The sequence below is a fragment of the Oryctolagus cuniculus genome, chromosome 15, assembly GCF_051225735.1.
Source record: "Oryctolagus cuniculus isolate XC-2025 breed Fujian yellow rabbit chromosome 15, ASM5122573v1, whole genome shotgun sequence".
Taxonomy (NCBI): domain Eukaryota; kingdom Metazoa; phylum Chordata; class Mammalia; order Lagomorpha; family Leporidae; genus Oryctolagus; species Oryctolagus cuniculus.
The window spans coordinates 36,395,941-36,413,009 of NC_142881.1; the positions used below are offsets into that span (position 1 = coordinate 36,395,941).

General features: G+C 45.0%; 1 protein-coding gene across 20 annotated transcripts in view; it reads right to left on the minus strand.

Annotated features, from left to right (window-relative positions):
• The window catches only part of PLCE1 (phospholipase C epsilon 1), a 311,578-nt gene that overhangs the window by 145,147 nt on the left and 149,362 nt on the right, over positions 1–17,069 (minus strand). For all 20 annotated transcript variants that reach the window (XR_016222119.1, XR_016222118.1, XR_016222117.1 and 17 more), the window contains exon 3: positions 3,407–3,723. Coding sequence is in view for 16 of the 20 variants with exons in the window: in XM_051823420.3 (XP_051679380.3) it covers positions 3,407–3,723 (317 nt within the window). In the remaining 4 variants the exon portion in view is untranslated. The remainder of the gene's footprint in view (positions 1–3,406; positions 3,724–17,069) is intronic.

Below are 17,069 nucleotides of genomic sequence, written 5' to 3' on the forward strand. Positions count from 1 at the left end.
AAAATAGTACAGAGAATGCCTGTGTACCCTTCACCCCGCTTCCCTGAATGGCAACATCGTTCATAATCATAATATAAGTATCAAAGCTAGGAAATTATTATTGACACCACAGCACTAACTGCAGCCTTGTTAGAGTTTCTGCAGGGATTCCAGGCGTGCCGCTGTCTAGCCCACCATCCACGGGGCTCCGCTGCTGTGTCCCTTCGTCACATCTGCTCGTCTCCTCTGGTCTCTGAAAGGTCCTCATGCTTCTCTTACCTTTCTTGACCTTGACATGACTTTGAAGAGTCGAATTCTGGGCTGCCTTGATGCTCTAAAATCATTTAGAATGAGCCCTTTTGGCAAGAACATCCTAGGGATGATGGCCCGGCCTTCCCAGGGCGTCCTCGAAGGAGGTACCTGCTGACACGGTCATGTTCATCTTGATCGCTTGGTGTAGCCAGTGCCTACTGGGTTTCGCTACTATTCTATTTTACACTTTTTTTTTTTTTTTTGACAGGCAGAGTGGACAGTGAGAGAGAGAGACAGAGAGAAAGGTCTTCCTTTGCCGTTGGTTCACCCTCCAATGGCCGCCGCGGCCGGCGCGCTGCGGCTGGCGCACCGCGCTGATCCGATGGCAGGAGCCAGGAGCCAGGTGCTTTTCCTGGTCTCCCATGGGGTGCAGGGCCCAAGCACCTGGGCCTTCCTCCACTGCACTCCCTGGCCACAGCAGAGAGCTGGCCTAGAAGAGGGGCAACCGGGACAGAATCCGGCGCCCCGACCGGGACTAGAACCCGGTGTGCCGGCGCCGCTAGGCGGAGGATTAGCCTATTGAGCCGCGGCGCCGGCCCCTATTTTACACTTTGTAATTGATAAACATCTTGTGGAGACATTCTTTGAGACTCTGCAAACATTCTGTGTCTCATCAGACTTACTTCACCCAAAATTATGTCAAAATTCATCAGTGGTTCCTGCCTGCAACAATTACTGCTGTTGTGTTCTGCTGATGATGTTCTATATCCCTTGTTCCTTCCCCATTTATTAATTAGAACGATTTTATAAGTAAGAGCATTACCTCCTCCCCACCCTAACACTTTCATTTATTTATTTGCCATTTACTTTTATCAGTATAGATTCAAGATTACTCTATGGTCATGATCCAACACTATCATTATCTATTTGGTTATCTATGCCTCACTTTCTTCATTTACAAAACAGAGTTAATGACCACTGTCACAGGGATTAAATGGGATTAAACATGTGAAAATGGTCAGTCTGGAGTATCTGTTAGGTAAATGCAAGCCCCTTTTCTTCTTTTTCTTTACAGTATATAAACCATGCTGATTTGAGGACAAGGCCATTCTAAATAGGTGAAAATCTGAATTTAGTAATTTTCTTTTTATTTATTTTTTATTTTTATTTTATTTATTTTTTATTTTTTGACAGGCAGAGCGGACAGTGAGAGAGAGAGACAGAGAGAAAGGTCTTCCTTTGCCGTTGGTTCACCCTCTGATGGCCGCCGCGGCCGGTGCACCACGCTGATCCAATGGCAGGAGCCAGGTGCTTCTCCTGGTCTCCCATGGGGTGCAGGGCCCAAGCACTTGGGCCATCCTCCACTGCCTTCCCAGGCCACAACAGAGAGCTGGCCTGGAAGAGGGGCAACCGGGACAGAATCCGGCACCCCAACTGGGACTAGAACCCGGTGTGCCGGTGCCGCAAGGCAGAGGATTAGCCTAGTGAGCTGCGGTGCCGGCAGTAATTTTCTTTTTACGTAACTCAGCTTTTCTATCCATTGATCTATAATGCAACTAGAATTTAGCTATCCCAGTGTTACCTAATGCAGGTCATTTGGAGTCTGCCTGTAATGAGGACATAAGGCTGATTTTTAATCAGCATACTCATAATTTGTATGAAAATAGATGCTTGAGAATACTTGAAAACAGACTGTTCTCTCAAGTAGTTTAAGTGTTTTCCCAGAAATCCTGTTTATGTTCTGAAGTTGCTTAGCTAAACTATTTTCAGAGATAGTCCAAGGCATGCTTCAACCCAGCTGTGGGTCAAATCACTAACTCTGAATTAGTGAAATCACTGATTCTCCTCTGGTTCCCAAGGTTAAAATGGCAGTGAATAGAAGAAATCTAAGTTTAATTTAAAATTAGGTTTTAAAAGTTCCGGTAATTCACTTTTAAGTTCAGGTCGAATTTTAAACAAAATGACAAAAATAGGGTCCTAAGAATGTAAAAGCAAGTACATTTGTAAGTTCAAAATAATTCACAAGATACAGTAAAATCTACTATTGAAATCACTCAATTTACTGGAACTTTCGTTTTCCACTCCATTTTTATCAGAAAGGAAATCAAGAACATCAGGAGATTTATTTTTGCAAAAACAGCTTTGGGGCCGCAGGGCTTGCAAGCTCCCACGTGGCCTCCCAGAGACTCTTAATTCAGTTTGGGATGGGATGGGGAAGCTCCCCTTTCATCAGGATCCACCCCCAACATGAGCCCGATGCAGGTGTGAGGCAGGTTACTGCAGCTACCCACTGCCTGGTCGCTGGGCTTGCTCAGGTGCATGTGAATCTCAACAAGGAATTCACTTCCTTGAACCTCCATTTCCCCATTGGTAAACAGGGCTCATGACAATATCTGTCCGGCAAGGTCGTTTTGAGGAGCAAATAAGAGCTACATGTGAAATAGTTAGCATGGCAACATTAGATGGACAGTAGCTATCCCTGTGCACAATGGATCTCTCTGTGAGGAATTGTATCCAGAATATATCTAGACGTAGAACTGCCCAGGCTCAGCCTGACACATTCTGCATTCACTGGGCCTTACCACAGTCACTGGCATTTACAACCACCAGCACGGTCTTGGTTGGAGAGCTTTGGAGGCTGCAGGGTAAGCTGCCATAGCTAGGTAGTGTTTAAGCAACAAAGGCCAAATGATCCTCTGTCAATCAGAGACATATGTGACCCAGAATGGAAGTCTTTCCTAAGTATTTAGTTAGATTTTCCTAAGACTGAAATAGGAAACAACTGTTTGGGCAGTTCAATCAACTAAAATTCAACAAACACATGGATTAAAATCCTGTGATGTAATATTCAAGATAAAAGAAATTAAACCTAAAACAAAATGTAGACTAGAAAATACTGGGTGTAGGGTTGCACTATGCTGAGACTACACCCCTTTAGTCCCAGAGCACAGACTGCCATGACCCCAGCATGCAGGCAACTTGTCTCTCTTTACTGTCGCTCCTCCTTTTCCCAGGGCCACAGGGATGGATGCTAGTCATTGGCTCTGTACCTCCCAAGTGACCCAAGTCCCAGGACCTTGCACAGAGGCTCCATTATAAGAGCCCCCAGACCCTGGTCACACTTGTCCTCTTCAGAACTGACTCACACATGAAAAGATCCACAGTGGCTTCTTACCTCATTAAATCTCATCACAAGGTCTTCCAGGGCGTTGCGTTCTCCATTCTGAGAGGTAAGAATCGATGCTGAGATGGATGCTTTGAGACAGGGCAGGGACCTCTGGCATTCTGGTGTGCCCAAGTCCCTGGTTAAGAAGCAAAGGTAGTCAACAGGCAAGACCTTTCGGTAGATATTCTGTTCCTGCTCTGTTAAGATGCTGGCCACTTCCTCTGGGAACTGGATGAGGGGCTGCAGATCGATCAGTTCCTTGCTGATTCCAGCTGAACTTGAAGGGAGGGCATTGGAACTGGCCATAGAGGTGCCTGGTTGGCGTTCTGAAATAAAGCAGCAAAAGCCATGGTTACACCAAGGTTGGGATCTCCTATAATAGATATTTACTTGACTGCCAGTCAAACCTTGTAGGTTCCTTGATCAAATCCTTTGCTTGGTGAATAGCTCTCTACCATCATTCTTGTCTGGGGACATTTCTGACATCTCATCCATCTCCCCAGCACTCCCTCTAGGAGATGGGAGGGGCCTGGTTTTCCATTTTCAGAAGGAGTGTTAATCTAGCACACTAGCCTCTGAGCAGGTCACCATGATACTCTGTAGAGTACAATTTGCTTCCTTAATCCTCCTTTGCTAAACCAACAGAGTTGAAAAAAATGAGGTGAGTGTGGGCACAGGCAATTGAATGGGAAGAACCCAGACTTATGTGGTGGGGAAGTGTGTCAGTGCATGTTGTCTGTGAACATGCAGGAGACCTGGGCACCCCGGAACCCTTTGTACTCAAGGTTTCAGAACTTTATCATGTTGTGATCTTCCAACTCTCCCCCTCAGAGCCTGATTTCACTGAAAGCCACTTGGGGGTTTGCAAGAAGAGAACCACATATTAAAGTAATGAAGGCATAGGTAACAAGGAGATGTATCAAAATAAAGAAATCTTACTCCTTGGTCCATTACTGATTGCAAGAAGGTGGCAGAGGGATGTAGGAGAGAGGGTGGAGAGTGCCTTAGAGGGAAGTACCAAAGAGAGAATTCCCAGGCTCAAAATGATTCCCTGAATTGAAATGCCATACATACTTTCTTTTTATTTTGTGCCTAGAACTGACTCACTTCATCCACTTAACCATTCATTCAACAAACTCTGAAAATTATGATAAGCTCTAGAACAGTTTCCCAAAATATGATCTTCAAACTGGGATCTGCAAGGAAAAATCTCTTTGTGTTCACCTAAGTTGGGGAAATGTCCCATACTTGTGTCCCACATCCCCTTCCTGGAGACACATGAGGCATGTGGGTACCTTGTTTAAGGCTCTGAAGGGCTTGCAGTAAAGAATCCCATTGCCCTCAAGTTAACCCAGCGTTTCCCCAGAACCACTACACCATTCCGCACGAGCAGCATCCGTGGAGCCACTTGAGAAGACGCTGCTGCGAGGCCCCAGCTGCTTTCACTTTCTATCCAGCGCACAGCTTTTCCTTCCACAGCCCCTCCCAGGTGCTCTGCTGCCCACTTCTCTTTGTGCTTCAGGAGGGCACCACATTCTATTTTCCCAGAATCTGTCTAACACCCCTGTCTTCCCTTAAAACACTGCTAGTGATTCTTTGCCAAAATAAAACCTCATTGTCTTCTGGCCCGGACAGTGGACAACAGCAAAGTTCACAGGGATGATGCCTTAACACTCAGACTTCATATCACCCATTCATTCCCCAAATGCCCACAATAGCTGGGGCTGCGCCACTCTGACACCAGGGTCCTGTAACCCAATAGAGGTCTCCCATGAGGGTGGCAGGGACCCAAGTACTTGAGATATCACCTGCTGCCTCCCAAGGCACTAGAACCCAGGTGCTCTATCTGGGATGTGGGCATCCTCAACAGCGTCTTAACTGCTGTGCCAAACTGCTCTCATCTCTGTTACTGAGCTCTGAAGTCATCACCCCTGAACTTGACTTCCATCTTCCCTTCGACCCTCTCTAGTTAACCTTCTCCATCCTCAACAACCTTCTACTTCCTTGGCCTTGATATGGTGCCATGGTCAGCATTTTAACACCTTGGTTTTCTCCCACATGAACTTCCTACTCCGCAAGCCTGGGCAAACTCTAATCCCCCACTTCCTCAGCTTCTGGGCCATCTTATAGTGACACTGACAATCATGCTGCTTAGTGATGGGGCCACTGCTAACTCCTGTTACCTAACTGCACAAAGGCCCCGAGGCTGGCTTTAAACATGGACATGAAGTTGTTGATTTTTCCCTCAACTACCCACTGTCCCTTTTTCCTCAACAGCATGCCTTTTGTATCTTCACTCGGCCAAAGCCACTTTTGCTTCCCATAGAGTTGTTCGATCACTTCTCAGCTTATTGTGCTGAGACAATTAAGGCCAAGTATCAGGAAGTCCTTCAATTCAATGCCTATTTCTTCCATCTTCTCCTCCTTCTCTGAGAACGCTATGTACCTCCTCCTACGACCCATCTGGGTTTGTGATTAAATCTACAGTTGTCTCTTCCAGAACTTGCTTTTGTAGTAATTGTCACCTTCAATCCCTTTCTTTCAACCAACTTCTTTGTCTACACAAGGGATCAGCTTGAATCATCACAACCCTTCCCTTCATTCTGCTCCTTCTCTGCAGGGTAGTCTACATGTCCTGAAGTCTCCTCCTGGGGGGTGATGACCCCATCCTCTGACAAAAGTATCAAGCCCCAATGGTTTGTCCTTACTTGTAAACCAACGGGGGGTGGGAGGAGGTGGGAGAGGCTGTGGGAAACAAAAATGGGAACCAGGTCCATCCTGGCCGCCATGTTGACATGGCACTGCTGGGCCCCAATGTCCTCTCCTCAACTCTCCTTCCACTGAGCAGCCCAGCTGCCTCTGAATCATAAACACAGGAAAAGCTCTTGACAGCACAGCCATTTAACCACGGGAGGCGCTCTCCTCCTGGAGGAATGCAGGAATCTCCTCCTGGAGCCACGTAAAGAGAAGTTTAATCTCCACCGATCCAAGTCTGCACTTGTTTTGCACAGACTGCAGGTAAAAACTTCTGTTTTGCCTTCCCCATAAAATCCATAGTATCCCAAGTATTACTTTTCTTTGATTCTAAAAGGCAAGCAGAGAAGGAAGGAATTTATTCTAGGTATTTTTATTCATCTGTTGTACAAACTACCAAAAACATCTACTGTAGCAAAAAGGGGTCCATTCCAATTATATCGGGTTCTCTCTAAATTCATATTCAAAAAAGTTATAATGAGGCAAATGTTTAAATTTAGTCTACCAGGCCTTACTCTCCAAAACTTTTTTTTTTTTCCAAGATTTATTTATTTATTTACTTGAGAGGCAGAATTACAGAGAGAGGGAGAGAGGGGTCTTCCATCTGCTGGTTCACTCCCCAAATGGTTGCAATGGCCAGAGCTGGGCCGATCCAAATCCAGGAGCCAGGAGCTTCTTCCAGGTCTCCCATGTGCGTGCAGGGGACCAAGCATCTGGGCCATCCTCCACTGCTTTCCCAGGACCTCAGCAGGGAGCTGAACCAGAAGTGGATCAGCTGGGTCTCGAAACTTCGCCCATATGGGATGCTGGCAAAGCAGGCTTAGCCTACTATGCTATAGCGCTGGCCCCCTCTCCAAAATTTCTTTATCTGAATGGTTTAGAAAGTAACTAGATTTCCTGAAAATTGAGTCAGAACATAGCCCAATGACAGAGGCAGACTGTGGTTTCTGGATATTAATAATGTATGCACAATGGAATTAGCTGCATAGAGGAACTCTTCCCAGAAGTGATCAACAGAAACATGATTTCAAATTAATGCATTCTACAGAGGAAATGAAAATAAGTTCCAAATTTCATGAAACCGCCACTTGCCTATTACATTAAGAGGAGAGATGATATAATAAAATACATAAACAATAGAAGGTAAGATGATATATTGGAAACTGCAATATATGTTGATATGAATCACATGTTGTTACAACAGTGAGTGCAGTGGCTGGTGGGAACCAGCGATACAGGAGTCCTAAAAATGCTGAGTAAAAGTAGAAGAAGAAGCCCGGTCAGTGTAACTCTAATAAATCCAGATACCCCTTGTGTCTCAGTATGCACCCAATATAACCCTTAAAGGAAACACAAACCTAATGCTAGAAGCCTGAAATGGAGTGTAGACCTTTCATGTGGGTTTCCCTGAAGCGGATTGCTCAGGGATTTCACATGATCTATCAAGAAAACATCTCAGAAGTCCTCGGGATGTGATTTCCTCTCTCCTTAGTTCTGCACTGTCAGCCCCTGTCCCATCGCACTTCCTCTTCCTTCCTCAGTAGCTCCTCCTTCCCCTTCCCATGCCACAGGGCCCTGGGGCTTAGCTCTGGCCTTCCTCTGTACAACACGGGACCATCTTCACTCCATCAGATTAAAGACCATGCAGTTCCATGACCCCGTATCCTCCCATCAGCAGTGGAGCAGTGTTTCTAAAAAATCCACAGGGCGGGCAGGGGGGAGGCACTGTAGTACAGTGGGTTAAAACCCCAGCCTGCAGCACTGGCATCCCATATGGGCGCCGGTTTGAGTCCTGCTGCTCCACTTCCGATCCAGCTCTCTGCTATGGCCTGGGAAAGCAGTAAGAAGATGGCCCAAGTCCTTGGGCCCCTGCACCCATGAGGGAGACCTGGAAGAAGCTCCTGACTCCTGATTTCAGATCGGTGCAGCTCTGACCATTGTGGTCAACTGGGGAGTGAACCAGTGGATGGAAGACCGACCTCCCTTCCTCCTTCCCTCCCTCTCTGCCTCTCCTTTGTGTAATGCTTTTGAATAAATATTTTTAAAAAAAATAGATCTTTAGTGATCTCATGAGAATTAAATTAAAAAAAATCCACCGGACACTGTAGTTGTTCTCTTGTGAAAGCATTTTTAGAAAATTTCTGGCCGGTGCCGTGGCTCACTAGGCTAATCCTCTGCCTGTGGCGCCGGCACCCCGGCTTCTAGTCCCGGTTGGGGCGCCAGATTCTGTCCCAGTTGCTCCTCTTTCAGTCCAGCTCTCTGCTGTGGCCCGGGAGGGCAGTGGAGGATGGCCCAAGTGCTTGGGTCCTGCATCCCATGGGAGACCAGGAGGAAGCACCTGGCTCCTGGCTTTGGATCAGCGCAGCGCGCCAGCCGCAACGCACCAGCCACTTGGGGGGTGAACCAACGGAAAAAGGAAGACCTTTCTCTGTCTCTCTCTCTCTCACTGTCTAACTCTGCCTGTCAAAATAAAAAGAAAATTTCTGAACAACCAGTGTGTGGTCTCAGCTCATGTTCTTCAGCTAACCGTTCTACAGCAGAGTTGGGCTGTGTCTCTACATACTGTCAGGGTCTGGAAGTATTTACCACTTGACACTGGAGCACTGATTCTGATTCTCTGCTCAAATAAAAGCTTCCAGTACCAAGTGCCTTACAGGGATGAATGTGGGAGACAGACACAACTACCCGTACCACTGGTGAGAAGTCAGGCTCACATAAGGCCACAAAGCAGTGTGCTGGAGAGCCGGGATGGAGCGGGAGATACTTGACTCAAGAGCCCGTGTTTCTATCTCACTATGTACGGCCCACTGACCTCTGGTTTACAGATGCATCCCATGTGGTTTTAGTTAGCATAGGTCAATCGCTGTACTACTATACTTGGAGCGATCTGGTAAAATCACCTCTTTCGATGACAAAGGTAAGGCTTTGATCCAGAGGGTGGAGAGCTCCCGTCGTGGGTCAGCCTGGAGCCACCCTTCACCCACGATGTCACAGCTGTGACACTGCAGCACGCAGACGCTCAGACGGGCCCTCGCCTTTCCTTCCCAAGGGTTCCTAAGAATGTTCCCATGTTTTAAATTGGCATTTTCCCAAGTACGTTACATTGAATTTATGCAAAGTGTGGTTCCTTGGTTAATAATTTAGGGAAATACTGGGCTAAACAGACTTTTTTTCCTGTTTTAACTGTAGGACTTCTGAAAGCCTCTAGCAGTTCCCATGTGGGGGCTGTAATATCGTAGCAGATTGCAGCCCTCACTGACCTCACTGTCCGCCTCTGCATCACTGACAGGAATCACAATCCCTTCAACACATTTCCCTGCACACTCAGCAATTCTCAGCACGGGACAGAGCCTAAGAGGGCCTAGGGAGTGCGTGAGGTTGGTGGTTCCAAGGAGGCCTGGTCCACCATGTTGTTGAAATCCTATTAAAGATCTAAGAGTGAAAGACAGACCATGGCTTATTTTAAAAACAGTACATTAGGGGCTGGCACTGTGGTGTAGTGGGCTAAGCCTATGCCTGCAGTGCCAGCATCCCATCGGGCACCAGTTTGAGTCCCAGCTGCTTTGCTTCTCATCCAGCTCTCTGCTATGTCCTGGGAAGGCAATAGAAGATGGCTCTCAAGTCCTTGGACCCCTGCACCCACGTGGGAGACCCAGAAGAAGCTCCTGGCTCCTGGCTTCAGATCGGCCCAGCTCCAGCCATTGCAGACATTTGGGGAGTGAACCAGCGGATGGAAGACCTGTATTCCTGTCTGTAACTCAGCCTCTCAAATACATAAATCTTCAAAAACAACAACACCACCCAGTACGTTTTCCTCCATGGCTGAAGCTTACATTGAGAGGCAGAGTATTACTGTAGGACACCAAGAAAGAGGCTTCAAGGAACCTCCAAAAAGCTCATGGAAAAATGCATATATTGGAAAAAAAACTATGCGTGGGTTTCAATTTCTTTCACTACACTAATCTTACCTTTTAATTTCACTTTCCATGAACTTTGTGAAGTGCCAGCATGCAAGTATTTCCCAGTGGGCACTAGAGAAGGAATGAGGCTCTTGAGGGAACAAAGGCAGACAGGGGTGGTGAGAGGTAAAATATCCACGTATCCTAGTCTTTGGGGATCTCGGGGTAGATCTAGACATTAATCCTCCTCCCAGGGGGATTCCAGCCACATATTGTCTCAAGGGATGCTGCTCGGAGAAGCTGACACATCCCCAGAGCCCTCCTGACAGTCCACATACTCTCTCCTCCTCTACCTCCTTCCTTCCTTCCAACTTCTTTCCTTCCTTCCAAGTGATTACCAGCCCTTGACCTTGTCTTCAAGTTGCCATTCCCAGGGGTTGTCCATAAATGCACAGCCCAGAGTTCCCAGAGAGGGGTGTGGGATAAGCTTCTAACGTTGAGGAGTATATTGCCTTAATAATCATTCACTTAATGCCTTGGAGTAGGGTTTCCTTGGAGAAGCCCCTCCCCTAGGGCTAACACTTAAAAATTAAAAAAAAAAAACCTGTTCAGCTTCTGAACCCATCCGAGAGCCGAGCCTTGGGTTTGGGCTAGAGTTCAGCAGAATCTGTCATTACCCAGTTGTTTTTTTTTTTTTTTTTTTTTTTACTTTTATTTGATGAATATAAATTTCCAAAGTACGATTTATGGATTACAATGGCTTCCCCCACATACCGTCCCTCCCACCCACTACCCTCCCCTTTCCCACTCCCTCTCCCCTTCCATTCACATCAAGATTCATTTCGATTATCTTAATATACAGAAGATCAGCTTAGTATACATTAAGTAAGGATTTCAACAGTTTGCTCTCACACAGAAACATAAAGTGAGAAATAATAGATGATTTTTCATTACCCAGTTTTTTTTTTCTCTTTTTTGCTTTCTGGTCCATACTGGAAGGAAAACCATGGTGTCTCCCTTTCTATGTCTCATATGAAAATCTAGAGTTTATAAGATAATCTCACAGCTGGCGCTTCGGCTCACTAGGCTAATCCTCCGCCTGTGGCACCAGCAGCCCGGGTTCTAGTCCCGGTTGGGGCACCGGATTCTGTTCCAATTGCCCCTCTTCCAGTCCAGCTCTCTGCTGTGGCCTGGGAGTGCAGTAGAGGATGGCCCAAGTGCTTGGGCCCTGTACCCACATGGGAGACCAGGAGAAGCACCTGGCTCCTGGCTTTGGATCAGCACAGTGCGCTGGCCGTAGTGGCCATTTGGGGTATGAACCAACGGAAGGAAGACCTTTCTTTCTGTCTCTCTAACTCTGCCTGTTAAAAAAAAAAAAAAAGATAATCTCACATAATCTGCATAATGTGAAAGTCTCCTTTCACAAGTAGGCACTGCTAAACTTATTTTTTTATAAAGCTGGAGTTATGTTATGTGATTTGCCCAAGAATCCAGTTTATGAGTGTCAGTCCTGGAATGGGCAAAAACTGAGAGAGAGCTTGAAGGTGCTGGCCCATGGCCCGGGACTCAGTGTTACCCCCCACGCTGAGCCTGAGCTATCTTGGGCTTGCTCAGTGTCCAGGGGTCAGCCTGTGATCACTGATACATGTGCATGGGTCTAAGAAACGCTTCGCAGAAGTCCTTTCATTTGTTTATTCAGTGCTTACTGTGTGCCAGGCTTTGTTTCGGGTTATGCTGATGTTGGGATTTATCCACCAAGAAAAGATCCCTGCTCATATAGAAATCCCAGAAGAGGCTGGTGCCGCAGCTCACTAGGCTAATCCTCCGCCTGCAGTGCCGGCACTCCGGGTTCTAGTCCCGGTTGCTCCTCTTCCAGTCCAGCTCTCTGCTGTGGCCTGGGAAGGCAGTGGAAGATGGCCCAAGTGCTTGGGCCCTGCACCTGCATGGGAGACCAAGAGGAAGCCCCTGGCTCCTGGCTTTGGATTGGTGCAGCGCGCCGGCTGTAGCGGACATTTTGGGGGTGAACCAATGGAAGGAAGACCTTTCTCCTCTCTGTCTCTCTCTCACTGTCTAACTCTGCCTGTCAAAAAAAAAAAAAAATCCCAGGAGAGACTGTCCTACAGATGAATAATAGACATAATGAATACATACTGCTGCATGTTAGAAGGTGATGCACGTTCTATGGCAAACATAGAGGGCTCTGGAATGTGAGTGGGGAAGAGCCAGTGTCACCCATCACATATTCACTAGAACATTGGCACTTTTCTCTCTTTCCTGCAAAGTTCTTCCAAACTCTACACTCTGGGATGCTCTTGGCTTGATCATCCTAATTGTTTCCTAGCTGTCCCTATAAGAGTTATTCACCTACCTCTTGCTCCTCCCCATTTATTAGCCCTTTGCATTAATTCTCACAAAGAACCCCATAAGGCAAGTGTGATTGTAATCGTGGTAAAGATGTTGAAGCAGAGATCAGAAATGTTAAGCTATGTGCTGGGGAAAAAAAAAAACCTGGTTCTAAGAGATAGGGCTGGAATGGAAACCCAGCACTGACTACAAAAGTCTGCCTGCTATTACACTGAGCATTTGGATCCTCTGCAGAGGCAACTTATTCATTCCCCTAATTTTCTACTAAGTGTGTTTTGTGTGCACGTGTGCACACGAGCAGGCGCGTGCACACACACACACACACACACACCAAATGAGGCTGGAAAGTTAGGCAGAATTATGCCTTATAAGAATCTGTCTTTAGAAGGTATCCCTTCCCTAAGCAGAACAACCTTCTGATCATAGTTTCATATTATATCACAACTTGGCACAACTCATCATGTGGTTCTGCTTCTGCAAGTTGACCTTTCATTCTTATTCTCTAGGGGGTGGTGAAATGGGCACACGATTTTTTTTTTTTGAAAGGCAAACCAAAATTTTAAGTCTAATTTTTGCAAGACAAAGTAAGGTAAATTTATATGGTGTATCGAAATGGAATTGGTTTTGTGTTAAATTTAGGTAAAAATAGCAAGTTGAGGACAATGGAATATGATCCTATTGGGGAACAAAAGGATTTTATAACTGTAAGTATATGTTTGCATATCTCACCAGTATACACCATATCAATAGTGTTTATATGTTATATACTTCTCCTTTGCTTAACTTTTCTGTAATGCACATGTAACAGTGTTTAAAAGAAAAACAGATCAAAGTGATACCAGAAAAGCTCATCCAGAGAACAAAAACTCAACCTTCTCATGCACAAAAAAAACTGATTCAACATCTGGATGGTCCAAATGTTTTTCCAGTCAATATTATTGTTTTTGAAAAGTGAAACTTAGACAAGAAAGTAGGTAAGACTTACTGTGTCTACTAATCCATTTTCCTTTGATTTAATGTTGTAGACACGTCTTAAAAACTGCTGTGCATTAGATTCTCGACTGCAAATTTAATACTACACCTCTAATTGTATGAAATCAGACAGAGGAAAGGACATTGATTTCTTTTTAGAAGATTCAGAGTTAACTTAAAAACACTCAATCCCAGGCAGAACTGAAAATTGTTTTCAATAGTGCAGTGATGGATTTAGAAAGCAAGTTAATTGGTGACCTTTTTCTCATTATCTGTTGTTGGTTTTCAAAGTAACAAAATCAATCTTGCAACAAACGTGTTAGGCTTTTCCTCAACAATATATGACAAAGATGAGTTAACAAAGATCAGTGGAGCAAATTATTTCTGAGTCAGTCCTATAAAAAGAAAAAACAATATGTCTAGACTAAGAGTTAAGATGTATTCAAACAAAACAATCTACCGAGTAGCCTCAGAATAGAAAAGAAATTCTGACAGAATTCTAATTTACAAAAAACAATTTTGGCTTCTTGGTTTTCTAAGAAATATGCACACATCATGTGAAGGTGTAAAAAATGTAAAGAAGAAAATTAAAATAATCCCACATCCAGGCATAATCTCTAATATTTTGTTGGAACTTTCCATGCTTTTTTTCTATAAATTCATACAATATTTACAAATTTAGAGTCAGAGAACATAGAATTCTATTTAAATAAGTTAAATAAACTGTCACGCACATTGACTGGAGGTTAAAACTACTGGCTCGTTAGTGGCTAATGTTATGCTTGCAATTTTTTTCATTATAAATAACACTGTGATAAACAAACTTGGAAATACATCTTTTATAGATGCTTATGTTACAAAATAACACCATAAGAGTGAAATTCCCTACTCACACTGGGAAATTTCCAAGGATTAGTGTTGCCCCATATTTTCTTCTCTCGGCACACTATTTCATTGTATCTCTCACTTACCTGTTTCTGATTGCATTGGGTAAGAAATAATAATTCATATGGTAAGCATTCCTGTATAGGGAAAATGGCATTACTGACTCACAGTTACAGGAAAGGACTCCAGCAGTAGCACAGTCCTGAAGGACTGGCTGATCTAGGAGATACGGACAGTTCTAGAACCAAGTCCACTACTGCCCGGCACCAGAGTCTGACCTGGCTGAGCTGCTTAAACACACATCAGTTACCATGAAGGGACTCTGTGTTTGTATGTTATAATATTAAATAATAATGGTAATAATAAATAAATTGTTCAGTGTTATATAATAACCACTCTAGTACTGCTTAAGTGTCAGGAATTGCATGAAACTCTACATATCTCACCCTTACAGACTCTCTATGCAGACAGCACAGCACTCTGCTATGACTATTCCCATTGGCAGTTGGGGACAACGGGTTAAGTAGCTTGTTACACTGAGCTCAGTCAAGGAACCCGTGCCAACCCTTCAGACACCAAAGCCCAGCCTCCTGACATCACAACCCTATACTCACTCCAAGGTTGTCTTCCTTTTGGCCTCTATACATGTCTGATGATCAGATGTTTCTCAGAGGCAGGAAAACGAGGCAGGACTCAGGCTTGAAGGAACTAAAGGGCCAGCTGGGATAAATTTTCCATGCTTTACCGATCAGAAAATCATACTTCTTAACGGTCAACCTTCTTTTCCAAGGTCACTGACCTGACAAGTGGCAAAATGGGACTAGAATTCAAGGTCTCTGACTCCCAGTCCAGGGCTTTCCCTCTCTACTCCATGACTTCTCTTACTTGCTGTGATGAGAATCTCAGTTGCTATAAACGCCTAGAAAACAGTGGAATAGAGAATAAAATCCAGGCAGTATGAGGGAGGTCGTGGGGGAATCACACAGACACAGGGCTGCAGCCCAGCTCAGTGACCTGCTGCATGACCTTGGGAAGCTTCTAAAAAAGTGTGTCATAGAGATGGTGGAGACATTGAAATGAACAAACACAGGTAAATGTTTACTACTTGCTCAGGTCCCAATACTCATTTTGTCATCGTCATTAGTTCACCATTTGAAAGAGCAAGAAAAAATTCTGCGTCCTTTCTTCAAAGCCAGATGGGGAGACCTAGTCATATATTAAACCATTTTGGGCAATGGAAAGTTTTGAACTGTTTTTATAACCTGTATTTTGTACCCTCTGGTATGGTGCCCATTGTAACCGAAAAAGTTTTTAAAAGTTTCCAAGTGATACCATATTTATTCACACAAAAAGAAATGTCTACGTCATCTCACCACACAATGTAGTAACAGACTCCTGAATTCTCTCTCCCCAACAAAAAAGCACACAAAAGACTGCAGTTCTTAAATCTGTATCTCTTCCCTCCACAAAGAAAACATCTGTAGAATCCAGAGTTGATCTGGGAGCATCTTGGTTTTTTTTTTTTTTTTCTAATATTTGGTTTACGACCTTAATTCCTGACACCAAGTTCCTAAATTTCTAAGAGTTTCATATGATAGTAGTATCTTTTTAACATTTATTAATTAATTTTACATCTTATTCAAAAGCAAGCGAGCGAGCAAGAGAGAGATCTTCTGGTTCACTCCCTGAATGCCAGGGTCAGGCCAAGTTGAAGGCAGGAGCTCAGAACTCAACCCAGGTCTCCACATGGGTGGCAGGGACTTAAGCCATCACCTAGTACCTCCAAGGCGTGCATCAGCAGGAAGCTGGATCCAATGTGAGGAGCTGAACTAAAACAAGGTTTTCTGACACGGGCTGTGGGCATCCCAACGGGCAACTTAACTACTCTGCCAAACACCCAATCCAGTAGGATTGCCTTTTGTTCTAATGAGGTGACTGTTGAAGGCTCCTGGACAGCTTCAGGAGGGGACTAGGCACCAGACCACCAAGCAGTGACTAGAAGCTTGGAACCTTCAACTCCACCTGAGGAGGGGAAAGGTGCTAAAGACTGACTTAATAATCAATCATGACTACGTGATGAAGTCTCCATAAAATCCCATAACTATGGACTTATAGAGGTTCTGGAGGTAATACTGAGCACATGGAGGAGGTGGGAAGGGGCCACACCCAGGGAGGTCATGGAAGCCCTGTACCCCCCTTCCCCATCTGTTGCCCTCTGCTTCTTCATCTGCTTGTTCTTGAATATTCTTTAAAATCAACCGGAAAATGTTAAGCAATGTGTTTCCCTGAGTTCTGTGAGGCACAATAACAAATTATTGAACCTGTGCAGTGGGTCATGGGAACCCCAGATTTCTAGCCGATTTGCCCTGAGGTATAAGCCCAGGACTTGTGATTGGTGTGTTAAGCCGGATTGGGAAATCGGTTCTTGGTGGAGAAAAATCCCACACACTTGGTGTTAGGAGTGTTGTGAGTGTGGAAGAAAGAGATTTTTCCTTTTAACACTCATATCCCTTTTAGCCTGACATTATCAGAAAATCCCAAGAAGATCCCAAAGCAATTTCAAAATTAAATTCTTAGAGAGGGCATTGCTCACAGTGGGTTAAGCCACTTCTTGGGCTTGCCCACATCCCATATCAGAGTGTCTGGGATCGAGTCCCACTTCCACTGCCAATCCAGCTCCCTAACGAGCACCCTGCGAGGCAGCAGATGATGGATCTAGTACTTGGATTCCTGCCGCCCACACGGGAAACCCAGATGGAGTTCCTGGCTCCTGGCTTTGCTCTGGCTTAGTCCTGGTC